This window comes from Elgaria multicarinata, chromosome 4, assembly GCF_023053635.1.
Source record: "Elgaria multicarinata webbii isolate HBS135686 ecotype San Diego chromosome 4, rElgMul1.1.pri, whole genome shotgun sequence".
Lineage (NCBI taxonomy): Eukaryota > Metazoa > Chordata > Lepidosauria > Squamata > Anguidae > Elgaria > Elgaria multicarinata.
In genome coordinates, this window is record NC_086174.1 from 29,686,666 (window position 1) to 29,706,292 (window position 19,627).

At 40.0% G+C, this 19,627-nt stretch overlaps 1 protein-coding gene and 1 long non-coding RNA gene across 3 annotated transcripts in view; both read right to left on the reverse strand.

Moving 5' to 3' along the window:
• The window catches only part of BICRAL (BICRA like chromatin remodeling complex associated protein), a 32,842-nt gene extending 15,666 nt beyond the window's left edge, over positions 1 to 17,176 (reverse strand). Inside the window, exons 1-6 of one of the 2 annotated variants that reach the window (XM_063124001.1) lie at positions 17,085 to 17,176; positions 8,166 to 8,209; positions 6,681 to 6,729; positions 4,388 to 4,436; positions 4,224 to 4,292; positions 135 to 1,829 (exon numbers count right to left, since the gene is read on the reverse strand). In XM_063124001.1, coding sequence (XP_062980071.1) covers positions 135 to 1,829; positions 4,224 to 4,292; positions 4,388 to 4,436; positions 6,681 to 6,729; positions 8,166 to 8,181 — 1,878 coding nt within the window. In that variant the 5' untranslated portion in view covers positions 8,182 to 8,209; positions 17,085 to 17,176. The remainder of the gene's footprint in view (positions 1 to 134; positions 1,830 to 4,223; positions 4,293 to 4,387; positions 4,437 to 6,680; positions 6,730 to 8,165; positions 8,210 to 17,084) is intronic. The other variant, XM_063124002.1, reaches the window with a different exon arrangement.
• Positions 1 to 19,418, reverse strand: part of LOC134397394 (uncharacterized) — a 1,014,583-nt gene extending 995,165 nt beyond the window's left edge. The window contains exon 1 of the long non-coding RNA XR_010025362.1: positions 19,389 to 19,418. This is a non-coding gene — a long non-coding RNA (uncharacterized LOC134397394). The remainder of the gene's footprint in view (positions 1 to 19,388) is intronic.
• Positions 19,419 to 19,627: the final 209 nt, after the last annotated feature.

Consider the following 19,627-nt stretch of genomic DNA (forward strand, 5'->3'; position numbering starts at 1 on the left):
CAATTCAGAGGTCATACTAAACTATGGTTTAGATGCTGTAAGGATAAACTGGCACCCAACCCAGCAACTTAAAAAGATTCTTAATTTTCTTAAAATTACATTGATAAAGATTTTGAGTTTGCATCAGTACATACCTGGCCAAAGGAAAACTGTGGTTGGGTTACTGATGTGTGACTAAAGGTGTTGACAGCCTTGGAAGAAGAAACTGGAAGACGATGTGATACACTGACTGATAATTGCATTCTATTTTGCTGTGTAAGTTGATCTCCAGCAAAATTTCCACCTGAAGCAACAGACTGGGCTGATGGACCAACACTGGGATGTACTGTGGCAGAAGAACTCACAACAGTAAACCGGTTGCTTGATGACATACTTGAACCTGTTGACTGTCCAGGAGACATTGTGGTAAAGCCCGTTCTACCTTGGGAAATGTTTCCTTGGCTAGGGGATAAATGCAACACAGCAGAAGATGCCTGTTGTAATGGAACCTGGCCACTAACAATTTGAGAAGTCCCATGATTTACAATAACTTGGCTTCCAGGAGCTGCAAATGTTTGACCAGAAACTAACTGCACAGCATTCTGATTATTCAGCATCTGTCCTGAATACGACTGATTCGTTCTAAGCATATTTGTGGAGTTCCTATTCAGCATAACATGCTCAGTGGATACTTGGCCGGAAACAAGTTGTGAAGGCTGATTCTGAAGAAGCTGTCCATTTATAGTCTGGACGTGGTGAACTGAATTAGGATTTACTGACAGACTTGTGGGTATAAGAAACTGGTTCTGAGGTGCATGAGGCTGTCCCATAGGAGAATGGATAACAATACTACCACCAGCATTACTTACTGCTTGGGAAGTAACTGATTTTCTTGTATTTTGTTGACTAACAATATTAACAGACATATGTGGACCAACTACTGAATTCTGAGGTGAGTTTGATGAAGCAAAAGGAATCCCTTGTTGCACATGATGTTGCTGTATTCCCAAGCTATTCACATTGTAGGTGGTTTGCTGGCCCATCGGAATAGGTTTTGGTTGAATATTGATTGGGACTTTGTTAGAATTTGGAGCAAGACCCCTTTGAATAATGATGTTATGCACAGGCAAAGATGTTTGAAAATTTGTACTATTAAATGGAACAGTTACAGGTTGTGCTACTGGGTTTGAATTTGAGTTGCCAAACAATGAGTTACCATTAGGAGTTTGTCTATGAACCAAGAGTCCACCACTCATATTTGCAGGTGCTTGCTGTCCACCACCCTTCAAAATAATATGGGAGCCTTCAAGATTATTGATGGTCATCATAGAAGGTTGATTACTAAACGAACCAATTAACTGTATCTGTCCAGAACCACCAATCTGACTATTGTTTGACAAATGCTGGCTGGGAACACTAATCCCCACATGTTGCATAAAGCCATGTTGCACACCAACTGTATTGCTTGCAAAAGATGCTCCAACTGGTTGCTGTACCACTTGAGTAACTCCTATAGGTTGCAGCGTCTGACCTGAGTAATTAGAAACATTAGAAGCCTGAGTAAAAGATGCTGATGAGGAAGGATGAATCTGAGCTTGTGCAAACTGTTGATTGGAGCCTATGCTGGCATCCAAATACGCCTCTTCTGCCAAAGTCTGTTCAGTAATATTAGCTTCCTGCAGAGATTTCTGAAGGATATCAAAAGGCTGATCTTCACTGAGATCAGGCAGTGGAGAAGATTCAAGTTCATCATCAAGAAACTGAAGGCTACTTGGCAATTGTAGTCCATCACTAGGCCCTTCACCAAGCTGACCACCCACACCTTTGATTGATGACTTAGGATCAGAGCTCTGAAAAGAAAAAGAAAAAACAATATAAATCACTTGAATTTGTTTAAAATAGTGTTGTATGTAGACTGCTGCTGTTTGTGTATTGCTCAAAACATGCCTCAAGAATACTGGTAATGACAGAGCCAAATTTACCATTAGAAAAATAAGCATGACTTCTATGCAGCTTGTGCAAAAGTGTTGGCACTTTTTGAACAAGGTTTTCAGGCAGCAATTGGCATATTCCCACATCATCTCCACAATCAGGTTAGTTAAGGTAGGCTGGAAGCCCAAAGCTCAACAGGCAAGCAGCAGTGAAGCCAAATCCAACAAGTTGGCTTCTCAATCATCCTACTAACTATGGAAAGCTACAAGATGCAAGTAGTGCCTAAGGCTCAAACTACTCGCAAAAGCTTAGTATACAAGTACAAGAGCTCTGCATTCTCCTTCTCCTTCACCTGCACTGACATAAAAGGTAGCAGATTTACAACCACAATTTTACTGTGGGGTATTGTCTGCATATTATTGTGTGTAGACCTTTACTCTCCCAAGACAGGAACTGCACGAATGCAGCCATGAAGAAATATCCTGCTGCATCACTGACAGGCACTCAGTTCTTGCTCTATGCAAGACCACCATAATTGCCAATGGGAGTTGGGTGCCCGCCCTTCTTTCATGCCTTCTCTTCACTCTCACCCACTTGCCAAACAATGAATATTTGTTCCCACAGTTCTTGTCTCCAATAACCTGGTTTACGGCAAAACAACATGTTCCAACTGCAACTCATGTTAGTAGGCCCAGGCTGCTGCTTCCCTCCTGCGAAGTGGCATTAAAGGCGGATTTGAAATGGAAGAGTGGTAGGAAAGAGAACGACTTTTCCCCAGCTGGGATTCCAGACCCATGTTTATGATGGAAACAGAGATGCAAAACCCCAGTTGCAGACAGGCAGGGAAGTTGTAGGGTAAAATAGTGGGCAGAGGAGTTAAGTACCCTTAAGTCTGCAATCATTGATCTGATTGGCAAATTGTGGGTTGCGTGCCATCGCCATTTTGAATATACAACCTATGTTCATACCTATTGGAGGTTATTACGTGACGTGTAGCCAGACACTATGGTTTAATTGTGGATTAAACAACCCACAGTTAACCTACAATTAGTAGATTAATTAACCCAAGACTTGCCGCCGTAACGTGTGAACAGGCCCATTAAGTACAGACAGAACATGTAGTACTACCCTTAATTGCGAGCAGACAAATAATTTTCACATCTGCCCATAAGGTGCCCACAACAGCACCAAGCCCCAAACATGGTATATTGCAACCTAACAGTAATAGAGCTAAAAGCTGCTCTGGTAAAAATAAGTATGTGAATGTGAAACCAGAACAAGGTGAAAGGAAAGAGAATACTGATATGCAGAGAGAGATAAATAAGTGAGGAAATGAAGACCACTAATGGGGAGACAAGGGGATTGAACCAAAAGGTGAAGACGAAAGGCAATGGAGCATATTAAGGAATGGGTACAGAAAGAGGCTAGCTTTTTCTTGGGATAGGTTTAGAAAAAGCTGGTGCATTTGCTCTAGATCTCGGATGTAATAATTGATCTAGTCCCAAGAGTAGATGTGCTGGCTGAAAGGGATCCATTCTTCTGTTTAAATGGGGTTCTTTTCAACTGACATTTCTGCTACATTCCTAAGAATGTGTAAGTATGAACAGATCCACTGGCACGAAGTCTCTAGTCCTTACCAGCCAAAACTATCTCTTTTCTAAATGGCCTTACACAGTTTGATATGAGATATTTCAGAGAACTTCCTATTCCAAAAGAACTGCACGCCTCCAGTTTCTTAGGTCATGTTCTGAAGCCCTGCTCTGCATTCCACCTTCATCAGAAGCCAGATAGAATGCTACAAGGAGCAAAGCTTTTTTTGTCATGGTTTTGGTATTGTTGTATTTCTTCTGCATGATTTCCAGGCTTATTCTTCCATTTTGGGAAACTGGAAAAACTCTTCTGTTTCACAAGGTCTTCTGGCTACTCCATGGAGTATTTTAAAGCAAACATAAACTTAAGGCAAAACTTCACACACATCAGATCTGGCAATGTGGTAGAATCTTCATTATTTTTGTATAAACCTGTATCCGTTCAATAATGTGAGAGGAAATTTACAGAGCAAATTAAGAATTAAGTCCCAAAGAAGTCAATGAAACTTACTTCCACATAAATGTGTAGGTGATGTGTAGCCTTCTAGATGTTGTTGTATTGCAACTCCCATCAGCTCTTGGTCGGGGATGATAGGAGTTGAAACCCAACAACTGGAACCTACAATTCCTGCTTCTACTCCATTCAATTACATAAAACATAAACAGACCAAGACAGAACTGTAAACCTACGATAAAATTACATTTTTCCCCCTGTGTACTTACACTGGTATTGGCGAAAATAGAATTTGAGTTGGCTGCAGAATATCCTGCATTAGTCAAGTCTTCGTTATTCTGTTGCAGCACAAATATAGAAAAATAACATTAAACTAGTAATAGTATGATTAGTAAAATTAGATTAACATTTAACATATTAGAATATGACTTACAGATTTACTGCCCGCTCCATGTAGAAAATAATTCAGTGCCTGCGCATCTCTTAAAAGATACAAACAAGAAAAGTGAGATGGACCAGTCTAAGAAGCTGTATTTGTTAAAATATTCTAAAATTAAAAGTCATTAAAATATCAGCAGAAAGAAACAGGAAGAGTCCCTCTGAATTATATCACCTGAGCACTGAGACTGTAATTCCTAACTACCTAATTTAGGGCTTCTCCACACAAGGCTTTTGCCCTGAGATCAAGATTGGTTAATCACAGAATTTTGTGAGTCCTTTAAATTACATTGTCAAGCTCCATGGCCTCTCCTGTGCTTTATGCCCTTTATCCTACTTTTTTTTTGAAGACCACAGATAATGAGCTATTTAAATAAGCTGAGTTGAATTTCTCAGTGAAAAGAGGAAATGGCGGTATCATGAAACTTATAGTTTTCAGTTAAAGGAACTTCCCCCCAGGAGGCGGAAGCAGAAGTGCATAAAAGGGGGGAATCTTAACCCCATAAAGAATATGGAAGCAAAAGGCCGGTAAAGTCATGGGATAAAAGGCTCCTGTGTAGAGAAGCTTTTAGAGTATGCAACGAGAAACAAAAAACCTGTATTGTTTTCAGCAAACCATATGAATAGTGTAATTTTATATCTATATAGAAAGAGAGAAATTAATTGTCATTTTACACTTTAAAAAAACTACCATATTATAATCAGAGCTGTCATAGAATCATAGAATAGTAGAGTTGGAAGGGGCCTATAAGGCCATCGAGTCCCACCTATTCCAAGCAACACTGTATGCAGCTACAGAGGTTTTTTTAATGTTTGGCAGAAGACCTAGATACTGACTCACATGTGACGAAAAGACATCATGGGTTAATATCCATGATTTTGCATAAGTTGCTGTGAACTGGCAAAGGTGGGTTGTGTTGTGTGAACCCAGCTAGGGTGGGGTGTTTTTGTGGTTAAAAACTACCCTCAAAAACAGCCCTAAAGTAGCACTGGATTGTTGGTGGTTTGTTAATAACACCAACAAACTACCCCCACCAGTTTCGCACATAACAAGCCATGGTTTGCATATGTAAAATGGCAGCTAGTGTACGGCACAAAGCCCCCGTGAGTGAATTAACCCACGGTGTCTTGCTGTGTCATGTGAACCAGGTCACTATGTTTTGGAGGTATGCAACATATTGTCTTTTTAGGCAACATTTGTAATTATTACTTTCTTCATTATATTTATATATTCTAAATTATAAATATCTTGTATGCCAGTTTGGGCAATTTCCATTGAAAAGGTGGCTTGTAAATATGTGAAAAAATAAATATAAACAAATACATAAGTGATAAGGACTTCATTCCTTTTACAATAGAGATCCTATATAATGTTTTAACTTTTTAATTTTATTTTATTTACTTTTGGGGGGGCTGCCTTTAAAGGTGGCATACAAGATTAAAACAAACAATAAAATTCAGTAATAATAATGTTTATACATAAAACCAGCAGCCCAAAAGAATTTTAAAGGGTAGTTAAAAGGGCTTGACAAACTCCAGGTGAAGCTCATTCCATAGGTGCACGGCCACTACCTTGTATTCACCAACATAACTTCCCTTAGCAGCAGGCAAGTAAAAAGGGCATCTGTGGATGACCTCAGAATGCAGTCCGACTGTTACGGTGAAGGTAGTCCTTCAAATAACTAGGCGCCCAAATCATTTAAGGCTTTAAAGATTAACGCCAGCTCTTTAAATTGGGCTCAGAAATGCACTGGCAGCTGTTGCACTACAGTGTCACATGCGCCAACTACCCACATCATAACATATATCCTAAGCAAGCATAGTTACTCAGAATTAAGTCACACTGAGTTTAATGGGATTTACTCCTGAGTATGCATTAAATTGCAGCCTTACTTTTCTAACAAGGGCAAACAGGCGAAGGGTTGGATCCAGACTTGTGCTCAGCAGAGTTCTGCTCTCACTGGAAAGAGTTGCAACAGCAGTTTTAGCCCATTCCTTCTTCCCTCAGCAGCTTCCTATGCCCCCCCCCCCCAAAGCTGCTCCCGAGGGTTACAAGTTTCTCTGGAATAGCATGGGATGTTGCCCTGGGGGCTGCAGGGGGAATTGCAAAAAACATTGCACTTCCCCTTTCGTCCAGCAGAGAACCTTCCCTGTATCCTGGTTCCTTCCCTCTGTAAACCGAAGGAGACCTTTACAAGTCCGGATACAACCCTATTTATCTAGCAAGCTTTCCACTGCAAAGTGAATTTTGCACTGTTGCTCTGCACACATTTTTAAAAAAATCTTACCCAATAAGATCAAAGAGACAGGATTCATCGTCGTCATCATCCATGACAACTAAGGAGGGGAAAAAGCACTCATATTGTATCATAAAGCAGATTTCATATTTCCTTTCAGAAAAAGAGACAATTAAAAGGAGAAAATGCTTTTGTATATTAACTAATTGTTGGAAACGTTTATGTACTATGAATACATTTATTGTATCAATTTACCATGACAAGTGCACAATGATTTATTTGCTGTTTAAACTTAAGTTTAAACACACTTTAAAAAAAAAAAAAACGCCTCACTGGGACTTACTTCTGAGTAAACATATTTAGGATCAGGCTTATGTAAAATAACCTGCCCTAAATCTTTACGCTTATACAGCATTAAATGTTCAGAAAAAAATACCTACTCATTATAGAAAACGCTCTAATCCTAAAGGATAGGCCGGTATTATTATCCTCGTATTTCAAATGGGAAATTATGGTTAAGATATAGTGGTTTGCCAAAGGCCACCTAGTGAGTTCATCAGTAAGGTCAGCTTTGAACTGTTCATAGTCTCAGAAAGTACGCTATACAAGCTGTTGCTGTTCATGACTTTTATTTAAGAAATGGCATATTTTATCAGGCTGAGGCTTTAGCTAGACCTACTGGATAATCCTGGATGGAGGAGGGGTGATCTCGCGTTGCGATTAATGCAAGATCTCGCCCTCATTTACACTTAAGGTGCGACAACCTCCAGAAGAGAGGCGTTGCGCCCGCCATTTTTTTTATTTTTAAAGAAAATGGAGCGCATGAACGCTCATGTGCAAAGGTAAGGCTTTTTTAAAAATAGTCATTACCCTACTCCCCCAACCTACCCCCGATGGGCACAGCGCTCCTGAGGAGTGCTATACCCCATGCGTGGCTCCCGGCTCCACGTGAGTAATCACGCAGAGCCAGGTAAACCCGCAGAAACAGGCCACACACTTAGCCCGAGACCGCAAAAAAAGTGGGCCCAAAGTGTAGAGTTGTATCCCTGGGCCAGGGAGGGATGATCCCTCCCTGATCCCGGGATCCCCTGTGCGTCATGTGGACGCACAGGGACAATCCCGGGATTCGCCCCAGGATAAATGCTGGTCTAGCTAAGGCCTGAGTAGATTTACAACACCAGAGAAGGACTAATTTCAGCTCCCAACACTCTTTTAGCCCTAAAGATAAAATGTATGACCCATCATTTCAGAACACAGTTTTCAGTTGGATTAAGAATTGCTAGAAGATGAGGAAATTAAAAGCTCTATTGATAGGTAATTCACAAATTATATGCACTAGCAATGGCATGTTTTTATAACGGGACACTGTTGTATGCTACTTTGACATTTTGAACTGGAAACATCAGTCTTAACCTGGGACCCCTCTGCATGCAAACCATGTGCTCACCTCTACCATTGGGTTATTCTCATACCTGCTACCTGATCCATCACTACACTTTTCATACATTACCTTCTATTTGTTCAGCTTTGGTATACCTGGTTTTGACTGCATTTCTAGCCCAGTTCACAAGTGTTTCCAGCTGTACAAATAAAGATGAACTGTTTGTACCATTTATTTCAGTCGTTATGTGGATAGTTGAGTAGACAGCCCATAGTAGCCCAAGCCTGGCTGGATTGGTGGTCACTTGAATCACTTGCCCTTAAATCTAAACATAGTAGAGAGAGCCGCCCTAGACAGACCCAGGCCTGGCCTAGCTCAGATTTGTTTTGCTCGTTTTTCTCCATAGTACATTTGGCTGGTTAGTTTATAAAACTTGTCTCTTGGTTCTCATTGGACCGTGTACATTGATGGTGCTATATTAATAATAATAATAATAATAATAATAATAATAATAATAATAATGTTTCAGACCCTACCTGAAACACTACTAGGATGCCTCTTTCACAGAACGTTATCGGAGGTCCAGACCATGTATTTCATTTGTAACCCTCCCAGATTTCCTCATCATTTCTTCCATATTTTTTCTAACCACAGAAAGTTGGTCAAAGAGGGAACACCTGCACAATGTCTTTTGATTGGTAGTGCTAGGAGACCTCTGTCTAGAAGCACCCCTGTACTTGGAATAGCACAGAATAAAGAATTTCTCCCAGCTCTGACTTTTCTCACCATACTGCAGGGGTGTACAACCCACGGTTTGCATAGGGCCCAGTGCGATTCCCATGCACTCCATGCTACCACATCATCATCCCCCACCCCGCACTGCAGCTGATCAACATCTCTGCTTCCACACCATTAATTTTAACACAGAAGTACTGTTGGTCAGAATTGCCAGGAGGAGGAGGAGGCGGCTTTAATGGTAATGCATAAGTAATGTTGCTGGTCAGACTTAAAGCTTCCCCCTCCCTCAGTGACCCTGACGTATCCTCCAAACCAACCAGCAATCTTGCTGCAGGATCACTGCAATGGGGGTAAGGTAAGCATTTTCCCCAACCATACCCTTGCTGCAGGGATGGGATGGGGGCAAGGTTAAAGTGTGTGCATGGGGGAGGGTGTAATGTGTGTATATGTATTCGTGCATGTGTGTTTGTGCACATGTGCAGATCGGGGGGGGGCAACAACACCCGATTTAATTTTAATTTTTGTGAACTGCCAGAGAGCTCCGGCTATTGGGCGGTATAGGAATGTAATAAATAAATAAACAAACACTGGATGTGTACCCCATCATAGTGTTACAGCGATAGGAAAACCTACTCCTGGTCTTTTCCTTTCAAGGGTGCTCTTAAAGTCAAAGAGCCTACTACGTTTGGACATGGCACCACACCCCTTGGCACCGTGGTTCACACTCCTGCAGCTCCCAAAAATGTCATTTGTAAAATTGGCATCTTATTTTTATGATCCTATTCAATAGCCCCCCCCCAAAAAACATAAATATGAAATGAAGACTATAAGTAGATAAAACTTTCCTTATTATATTTCACCTGCTTATGTTTTTTGTGTCAGGTTGTTCTTAAAGGAAAAAGAAAAGCCAGGAAGAAAGGTACAACCCTACTTTCCTGCCCACACATTCACAGCTTCTCCAGTTCCTAAATCATGGAAGGACAATTGACACCCTGTCTCAAAAGGGCTCCTATGCCTTTAAAAGCTGCATCACTGGCAGGTATTTAACAATGGTAATGTTTCCCAGCATAGAGTGTTTCAAGGAAAACCCGCCTGCTGGTTGTTAACCGTTTTCCTGCCCTGCAGTTTTTAAAAGCAAGTGAGCCCTGCTATATAATAAAAAACATAGTAACTCTCTGAGAAGTTTGCCAAAAAGGAAGTTCCTCCTCCTCATCCCCACCCAACCCCTTTCTTGAACTCCATTGTTCCACCCCTCATCGTCTTCTCCATATGGCTTCCAGCATTCAGTATAGCTTTCAGTTAGCATGCCTTGCTGCTCGTTTCTCATCCTAGCTGCATACCTGCCAATATAAAACTTCTGCTGGCCTTAGGCCCTATGTGAATTTTTATTACACACATACCTTAGTGGTGTCTTGCTTAATTGAGTGTGTGTGTGTGTGTGTGTGTGTGTGTGTGTGTGTGTCTCCCTCCCGGACTACACATTGTGTGTTGTGTGTCTCCCTTACGGACCATTGAGTTAATGTGTTATGTGTTCATGTAATACCATTTCACATTGTTTTTATATGAAACAACAAAAAGAAATTCAGTACCCCACTCTTTAGATCAGTTTCAAATAAAGGTTATATTGGATATTATTTATATTGCATTGACAAAAATTTCATTAAAAGCCAATGGAGAACATATTAAGACTTGGATGACCAGTTAGCCTTGGGCAAGTCAGTACCTACTGCACAGTGGTGTTGAGGACAAATAACCATTATGAAATGCTTTGGGCCTCATCCACATGGGTCTGGGGAAATTCTCATAGGTTTTAACCGGGTGCTTCCTGGTGCTAACAAGCAAAAGGCATTGTGCAGTTATTCCATAATTCCTTAGTGGAGATTTTCTGGTAATACAGAAGCAATGGGAAACATGGGAAGACTACAAACAGAAGTTGTCTGCCCTCTCCCCATAAAATGCCATTAATAAGTGCATGTGCACGGGTCAAATACAGTCAGCACACCAGATCATTATGGGGAATGGAAGTCTGTGTGCACATCCTATATCCCCATCTGGTTCCTCCCCTCACACACACACAAACACACACACACTTTTTGTCCAGTCAAGGAACACAAGCTCTAAGCTCACATTCCTTAACCAAGTGGGTGGAGGGCAGACTGGATAGAGATAAGGGAGGCCTACTCAGGTCTCCCACTCAGTTGACTGCTCCAACGTGGTACCTGTGCATGCATCCATGTTCGCATGCCAAATAAAAAGGACGGGGGAAACATTTTTTTTTATGTCTTACAAGAATTTCGCCATAATTTCGCATTCTAGCAGAATGCTCATGTATTGGAATGATCAGATCTTAAAAATGCTGTTTAAATCCTTTTAATTTGAGACTTGCCTGCATACCATAGTAACAATAAGTGAAAGGTTGCCCTGGGTCACACTGTTCCAACTGAAAAAGGAACTATTTTTCACACTTCCGCTGAATTGTTTGTAATAGAAATGCAGTAACTCATTATATAACAAAAGTGTAGACATAAAGCCCTTAATTTGGTCAATTTTGAACCTGACATTTCTAACACAATTTGTTTACTTGGGTGGTGGGGGTAATAGGCCACTAGTGCAAACCACCTGATATAATTTACAGACAGTCAATATAAACTGGTCTTCAACAAGATTTTGTGTTCTTCAGTTAAAAATAACTGTTCATTAAAATTGAGATTTGAATAAATCTGAAATTAGAATCCCTGCCTGAATATTTTTGTATTTTATAGTATTTTAAAATTGTATATACTTTTTAAAGTTATTTCCATTATGCAGTATTCTGATGAAGTTCTGTATCTTTCTAATAAATCTTCATTTTTAAAAAATCAAACACTTTAATACAAAACTTTTCTTTCATGTTAAAAGTTATTTCAATTTTATCTAAATGGAAAAATGAAGCAAAAAACAAAATATGGAACTGACTGCATCACCTCCCAACTATATTCATATGAATCATACCATAATTGAATATGTGGTTGAGGGTGCAAGCAACAATTGGATTTGAACAAGGCAGGAGGATGCACTTCCAAGGATGGCAAATGTGTACCATTTCACAAGACAGAGAGTAGGAATAAATGGTGTATTTTCCCCATGGATGGAAGTAAACAATAGGGTCCCACAGGGATCTGTACTGGAACCAATACTTTTCAACTTGTTCATAAATGATCTGGAATTAGGAGTGAACAGTGAGGTGACCAAGTTTGCCAATGACACCAAACAGGGATTATGAGGAACTCCAAAGGGATCTCTCCAAGATGGGAGAGTGGGTATCCAAATGGCAGATGCTGTACAAAGTTAGCAAGTGATGCACGTTGGGACAAAAAATCCCAACTTCAAGTATAACCTGATGGGATCTGAGTTGGCGGTTACCAGCCAAGAAAGAGATCTTGGCGTAGTGGTGGACAGCTCAGTGAAAATGTCAACCCATTGTGTGGCCACTGTAAAGGTAAACTCTATGTTAGGCATTATTTTAAAAGAAATTGAGAATAAAACTGCCAGTATCATACTGCTTTTATACAAATCTATAGTGCAATCACAGTTAGAATACTGTGTACAATTCTGGTCACACTGAAAAACAGATATTGTAGAGATGGAAGAAGTGCAGAAAAGGGTAACTAAAATGATCAAAGGACTGGAGCATCTTCCTTATGAAGGAAGGTTACAACACTTGGGATTGTTTAGCCTGGAAAAAAGGAGGCTAAGGGAAGACCTGATAGAGGTGTACAAAATTATGCATGGTGTGGAAAATCTGGATAGAGAGGCATTTTTCTCCCTTTCCCATACTAGAACTCAGTCATTCCATGAAGCTGATTGGAAATTCAGGACAGATAAAAGGAAGTACTCCTTCACACAGCGCATAAACTATAGAATTCACTACCACAAGATGTGGTGATGACTACCAGTTTGGATGGCTTTAAAAGGGAGTTGGAGAAATTCCTGAACAAGGCAATCAATTGCTGCTGGTCCTGATGGCTATGTGCTACCTCCAGTATCAGAGGCAGTAAGCATAAATACAAGTTGCTGAGGAACATGGATGGGAAGGTGCTGTTGCACCGTATTCTGCTTGTGGGTCTCTGGTCAACAGCTGGTTGGCCCCTGTGTTGAATGGAGTGCTGGACTAGATGGACCCTTGGTCTGATCCAGCATGGCTCTTCTTAAAGCAGAATTATGTAGAAAGAAACATGTTTTGTTATTTAACTGGCAAAGATTTCCTAGAACTTTCTTCTTTTTTTGCCAATAAATATTTCAGGATGACCGACCCATTAATCTGCCAATTCTCATATCCTGTTCCCACCCATGCTCTTGCTTATGGCATGGCATTATTTATTTATTTATTTTGAAAGCCTGCCCTGTTTTATGTTCCATATTTGGAGAAGGGGGTGCTAGAAATTCTGACCAGAGGTTTAGGCTGTTTTTGTATTTTAGAATGAACCTATTGCCCTTGAGGACCTTTCATAGAACTCATTCCTGCCTTCAAATATTTCAGATTATTTCCAAATATGGCAGATTTCAATGGAGTGAGATTTGCCCTTGGAAATAATCACAAGCACATTTCCATTTTTTTTTAAAAAAGTGATGCTATGGGAAACCAGGCCTGAAAAAAAACAGAATTTGCCAAAATGCTTTTATTTCAGGAAATACTTTTCCCCACATGACACTATTTTGGCTTCTTACATGTTCAGTTTGAAAGCCAGCTTGTATTCTGACACCACTCAAACGACTTCCCGATTGAATGTCTGCTTCTCTTTCTCTCATGAAAATTAGTTGAATGAAGTCCATGTGTGTATTTAATTCACTGGAATGTGCACCTTAAAATACTTAGGTGCAAATCCTAGTGAATTAAATACAATTGCGGACTTGTTTTAGTTTTGCCAATAAACAACACTAAACAATTCCTTGAAGGAAAACTGAGATACTATTGAATGAATAATAGTGTTCTTTGTCAGAATTGTTCTGAAAGTAATTTACATCCTGGATCCTGGAATATTATACATTGGAAACATTAAGAAAAGTACTAGGTAGCTGTATTAGGAAAACTTTCTCAACAGTTGACCAGATGCAATGGTGGCTGCAGTGGAGTCCATTTTAGCCATAAACTGCAAAAAGCCCATGCAAAAGTACGCATGGACAGTAGGTGTATAGCAACCTTTTTTCTGATTTTTTCCAAACAGTTTTATCTACTTCTTATTAGAGAAAACTAAAGTAAACAACATCGAAGTCTTTTTGTAAAACATACATATGTTTTATATATATATATATATATATATATATATATATATCATATACATATCAATAGCATGTTTCCACAGAAGGGGAAATTCTTATCCGAAACATAACTTTCTGTCTCACGAAAGTTAACATTTCAAAAAGATCTTAAACTTAGAAAGAATTTGAAGATTGAAGAAAGATCTGTTTATGTGTGTGATTTAAGTGATTTAAACACCCATAAAGAGTTCTTACAGGAAAGCACAATTCTTAGTAGCATGCTTTAAAACCAATGTGTACCCAGGTTCTCAAAACCCAAGGTATTAACAAGTGCCACCATTTTTAAAGTTGGAAAGCATTGTGAGTTGACAAAATTCAAGTGCACCTGTGGGGTTTTCCACAAACACACATTTGACTCTCACATTAGCCTTTAGCAATAAGAATGCCTATTGTGTTTAAGACAACACATTTTGCTCCCTTATAAGTTTTTTTAACAATAGGACCTTACCGGTACAATGCAAACATGTCTCCTGTAGGTCCTACAGCAACAGACGACATTTGAAAGGTCGTCCAGTTAACAGAGCCTTGCTTCTCCATTTTTTGTCATAAATCTCATACTTCTGGGCAGTCACCTTGAGAATAGGTTGCCATAATATGGATTTATTTCTATATATGTGTTTTATTCATTTCAGCCTCAGCAGTCCCCCTTCCCCACCTGGACGTAAAAACAACTTGCTAGGGAAACTGAGGTGAGAATGGGTCAAAAGAGTCCACAATATGAAACATTCATGTAATTAAGTCATCAATTAGCCCCAAAACCAGGAAACTTGTATAAAGAAACGAAGACTGGAGCAGCAGCTTTTAAAGGCAGGGACTACCCATGATATTTAACACGGAATTGTGGTTATGATAGAATGCTTTAAAATGACTAACTAGTCATTAAAATACGAGGCATCTCTCAGCCTCCATGAAATTCGTCCTCCAAGCAATAGCTTCTAGGGTCGCGACTAGGGAAGCATTAACTTTTTAGGAACTAAAGATTTAATATGTGTGATCAAATGAGTTATCATTTTGTTTAAAAGGCAAGATTTTTGAGACTGTTTTGAGAAAAAACACACTCGAGAAATAAAGAAGGGTGACGCCCCAGCCATAGAAATGTCAAGTTTCTCAAAATGGCGGCTATGAGGGACGAGAGTGAACAGAGAGAAACTGCGCAACAAATCCTGGCCGGCAGCCAGACAGCGCCATCTTCACTTCTCTTCATCCCTCCGATACAAGACATAGACCGGAGCAAACCCCTTATGTAAAAGCGGAGTGAGAGGGCGGAAAAACAGCCTTCTTGACTGAACTTTGAAAAGGCAGAATTACTTCTGCAGCTATTCAAAATCATGCAACTTAATTAGAATATTTTTTTCATAAACAGTCCCAGAAAAAGCAAAGGCCTTTGCCCTGCCTTCGCTTAGTAATAGACGATATCTCACGAATGTATCCTGTACGCATTTCCATTGAAATATATTATTATTCTGGTTGACGTTACCAAAATTTACTCCCTGCCCCCCACCCCGGAACAAATCCCCGTCTCGATTTCAGAGCAGGGGAGTTAAAACAAAAAACCGATCCACCTCCAAAATTATCCAACCTTTCAAACAATTCTCGATATAATCTCACATCATACACCGCATATAGTGGAACCATAACTGCAAATCAATTAACGGGAAAAAAAACATGTTGGAAGACTAATCCGATGGCAGTTATAGATACAAATTAATCAAAAGGCAAAAACGAAAGCGTTATTACAGATGTAGAATATTTATTATTCTTGCCATTTTAAAATAGAAATTACAGCCGAATATCTCGAAAATGTTTGTTTTTAATCCTACCGACCTAGAATTACAAGTACCGAAACAATCACCATTTCCATTCCTCGTAACAATGACGCACAGAGAAGAGATCGGAGGAAACTGCAGACAAAAACCCGAACAACAAAAGAAAAAGCCCAGACAAACAAAAGTAATGAAAAAAAAATCCCCGTCAAAAAGCGCAGCCCATGCTAGAAATGCAGTGAAAATTATTACGAGATGGTAAGAGGTGGTAGGAGAAAACAAATCCAAGCAGGAATGCAAAAGAAAAGAAAAATCCTTGGCAGCCTCACGCCCAGGAGAGAGAAGACGAAGTGTCTCCATTTTCCTGAGGAGGAGGAAGAAAAAGTGCTTCACAGACCAGAGAGCTTTAGAGAAAAGCAAAGAAACGAGGGGGGAAAAAAGAGGGAGGAGATTTGAAAAGATTATTTTTCTTTCTCCCTCACACACACTCTCGATCCCCCTCTTCCTCACACACACACACACGGTCACACACACAGAGACACATACACCGCTCACACATACACACTCCTCTTTCTCTCCCTCTCTTGATGGCCACCAAGGGGGCGGCCAAAAAAAAAAAAAAAACCCAAACAAAACAACAACTAATTTTAAACCGGCTCAATCAATGAGTCATTAAAAGAGGGGGTTTTTTCCCTCCTCTCCTAAATTTGCATGGCATCAGCAAGAGAGGGGGGAAACCCACCCCAATCCTCTCCCCCTCTTTTGCAGCTATCAGCCTAGACCTGAAACCTTATCTGTCCTCTCTCTCTCTCCCCCTCCTTGCCTGTCTCTCCCCCTTTAAGAAACACATTTTGGAAGGGCCCTCAGTAGCCGCCACCACAGCCTCTGACTGCAAAAGAAATAAATATTCCCTATCCATGTGAATTAACATTTGCCCACCAAGCACCACCCGCGCAAAATCGCCCTCTTCTTCTTCGTCGTCTTCCTCCTCCTCCTCCTCCTCCCTGTGTCCCCTCTCTTCCCTCTCCTCTCTCTCTAGATATATATTTATATACATAGCCCCAGAGCCAATAGCTCTCTGGGCTGAAACCTAATATCCTGGTTTTGGCAACTCCTGGTTGTTAATTTGCTCCTCTTTCTTTTCTGTCTGTCTGGAGATAGATTTCCCCCCTCTCTCTTTTCCCTCCCCGAAGGAAGGGAGGAAGGAGGTTGTGTGTTTTTTTTTTCCTTGAAATTTTTATCACAAAATTATAATACACTCAAAGGGAAACTCACCGTCATGAAAAAGCAGTGCCTTGTCAACGGGGTTTCTTCGCCATCACATCAGGGGCTGGCAGTGTAAGAGAGAGAGAGAGAGAGCGAGAAAGGGAGGGGGGAAGAGAGAGGGAGCGAGAGAAAGGAAGAGAGAGCGAGTACAACAAGCACACAGTGCGGGAGTACCCAGCCACAAGGAGAGTAGATAGGCACAGCCTGGGAGAAGCACAGCCACCACATTCACATATATTATTATGAACCGCACTACCGTACGGCTGGCTGGCTGCTTTTTTTTTTATCCTGTGTAAAGTAGGTCCCTTTAAAAAGATTTTGTTTGTTAAAAAAAAAAAATCAACAACCACCCTGTATAATAACAGCTGAATTGTATACTGCAAAGGTATAATAACCCTTAGCGCGTGCAAGAAAAACAACCCCACAACTTTACTTTTGGTTAGTCGTGAAATGACTAATTAGCCTTTTATAGTAGAACGATGTAATTTACTAACTAGCTTTTGGGGGGGAGGGGATATAAGTAAAGCGCTATTTTATTTTTAATTCTGACTTTTTCTTCACTTACTCCCACCCAAATGACGTACACAGGAAGTTGAGAAGGTCTGGAACTTTTTGAAAGGAACAGAATGTCAAATCTGTGTTTTTTTAAAAAAATAATAATCCTGTACAGGCACAACTCTCCAGAACTGACTTGCTTATTTTCATTGTTGTTGTTATTATTACCATACATTGACATTGTATTGTCAAAATAGGATAGCAAGCTGTGACCAAGTAAATTAGAAATTTGTAACAGAGTGAATTGGTAGCCATGATATTTCATCTTTTTTTGTTTTGGAAATAAAATCACTATATCAAAAAGTTAATTTAAAATAGTCTTGAATTCTCAACTTTGTTTTATTTGTACAAAAATTCCCATTGTTCAACAATGGCCTCCTACCTCTCTGTCAAGAAGTTTTCTGTTAAAAGCTTTGCAAAGGAAATAAAAATGTTCTGTTTGCTGTTGATAAATTTAACTTTCCAACATTTGGTTGCATCCATTGTTAGCCCTACTAGAGTAGATCCATTGAAATGAATGGGACTTAAGTTAGACACATTGGATAACCCGAATCTTTTAATGTTGCAAGGTATTTGGAACAAGCAGTGCATATAACTGATTTTATCACCTTTTGCGGGTGGGGGTGAAAAATATTATTTTTCACTAGGAAACATTTATAAAAGGGGGAGCAAACTCATATCCCATTTGCTTTATGCATGTTTCAGTATATTAAAGGACAATATAGACCATGTATACTGCCTTTTCATAGACCAGTTTTACTGGGGGTAGGGGTGGGGGAATGAAACAGATTTCACACATGCCACTCGCTTAACTGCTTTTGAGCCTCTCTTCTATTGCTGTGCATGCGTAAAAGACAAAAATGAAGTTTTTAAAATGTATTTAAGGTGATTGACGAACATGTGGGCAGGTAGATTTACAGTCACAATTTAGTCTCCATGTAGTGTATGTTTGTGAGTGTGTGTGTGTGTGTGTGTGTGTGTGTGTGTGTGTGTGTGTGTGTGTGAGAGAGAGAGAGAGAGAGAGAGAGAGAGAGAGAGAGAGAGAGACCTATGAACAGAAGAATTCTACCTGAGTTTATTTATTTATATAGGGTAAGACCCCTACATTTCATGAGAGGAAGGGACCTTCTAGGAGGGGAAAGGCTCTACTTGTGGAAGATACCCCCATTCAGTTTTTTGGGGATCCCCCTTCATATCACAAATCACCACATTCAGAAGGGTTGTGTAGCTTTTTCAGGGGTCTGGAGGGGCTACCATAGGAAGGAGGGGGCAGGGAAGTCCACTTCCACCAGCACAGGGGGTGTGGGAGAAATGACAGTAGAATGGGATAGAAGGATGCCCATGGAAATGCATCCAAATCTACTGCAAGGCAGTTCTGGATTAGTATCTAGGGTAGACTGAATTTAAATTCTGAGGGAGGAGTAATCTGGAGAAGGTGTCTGGAGTGATAATTAAACCACTTCAAAGTGTGGTTTTGTTCTGAACCTTTCTGCAAACTACAGTGATTAGAAAAACAGAATCCTTGATGGGAATTATCTAGAGCCAGGTTGACCATCAAATCAATAAATTCTTCACTCTGCATACATATATTTTGCGTTATTTATTTGTAGTATACAAATATTAATTACACAATGACTTTATTCACATTTGTCCAACTTTTACATCATATGTATATAATTAAGGATGCAATCCTATGCATGTTTAGACAGAAAAAAGTCCTACAACTCCCAGCATGCCCCAGCCAAGGAGTTGTAGGACTTTTTTTCCGTCTAAACATGCATAGGATTGCATGCTAAGTGAGAAAACTCAGAGTAATATGCCCTTGGTCCAATTTCCCAAGACACCAAAAGCAAGATGGCTCAACAATGAGATATGGTTTGCTAAACAGGTACATTAATATTCTTGCAAATACCAAACTTGGATGATCATGTGCCTATTAATTTTCATGTGAAATAAGATCTCCCAAAAATAAAATAACTGTTTCTGTACTTCCAGTG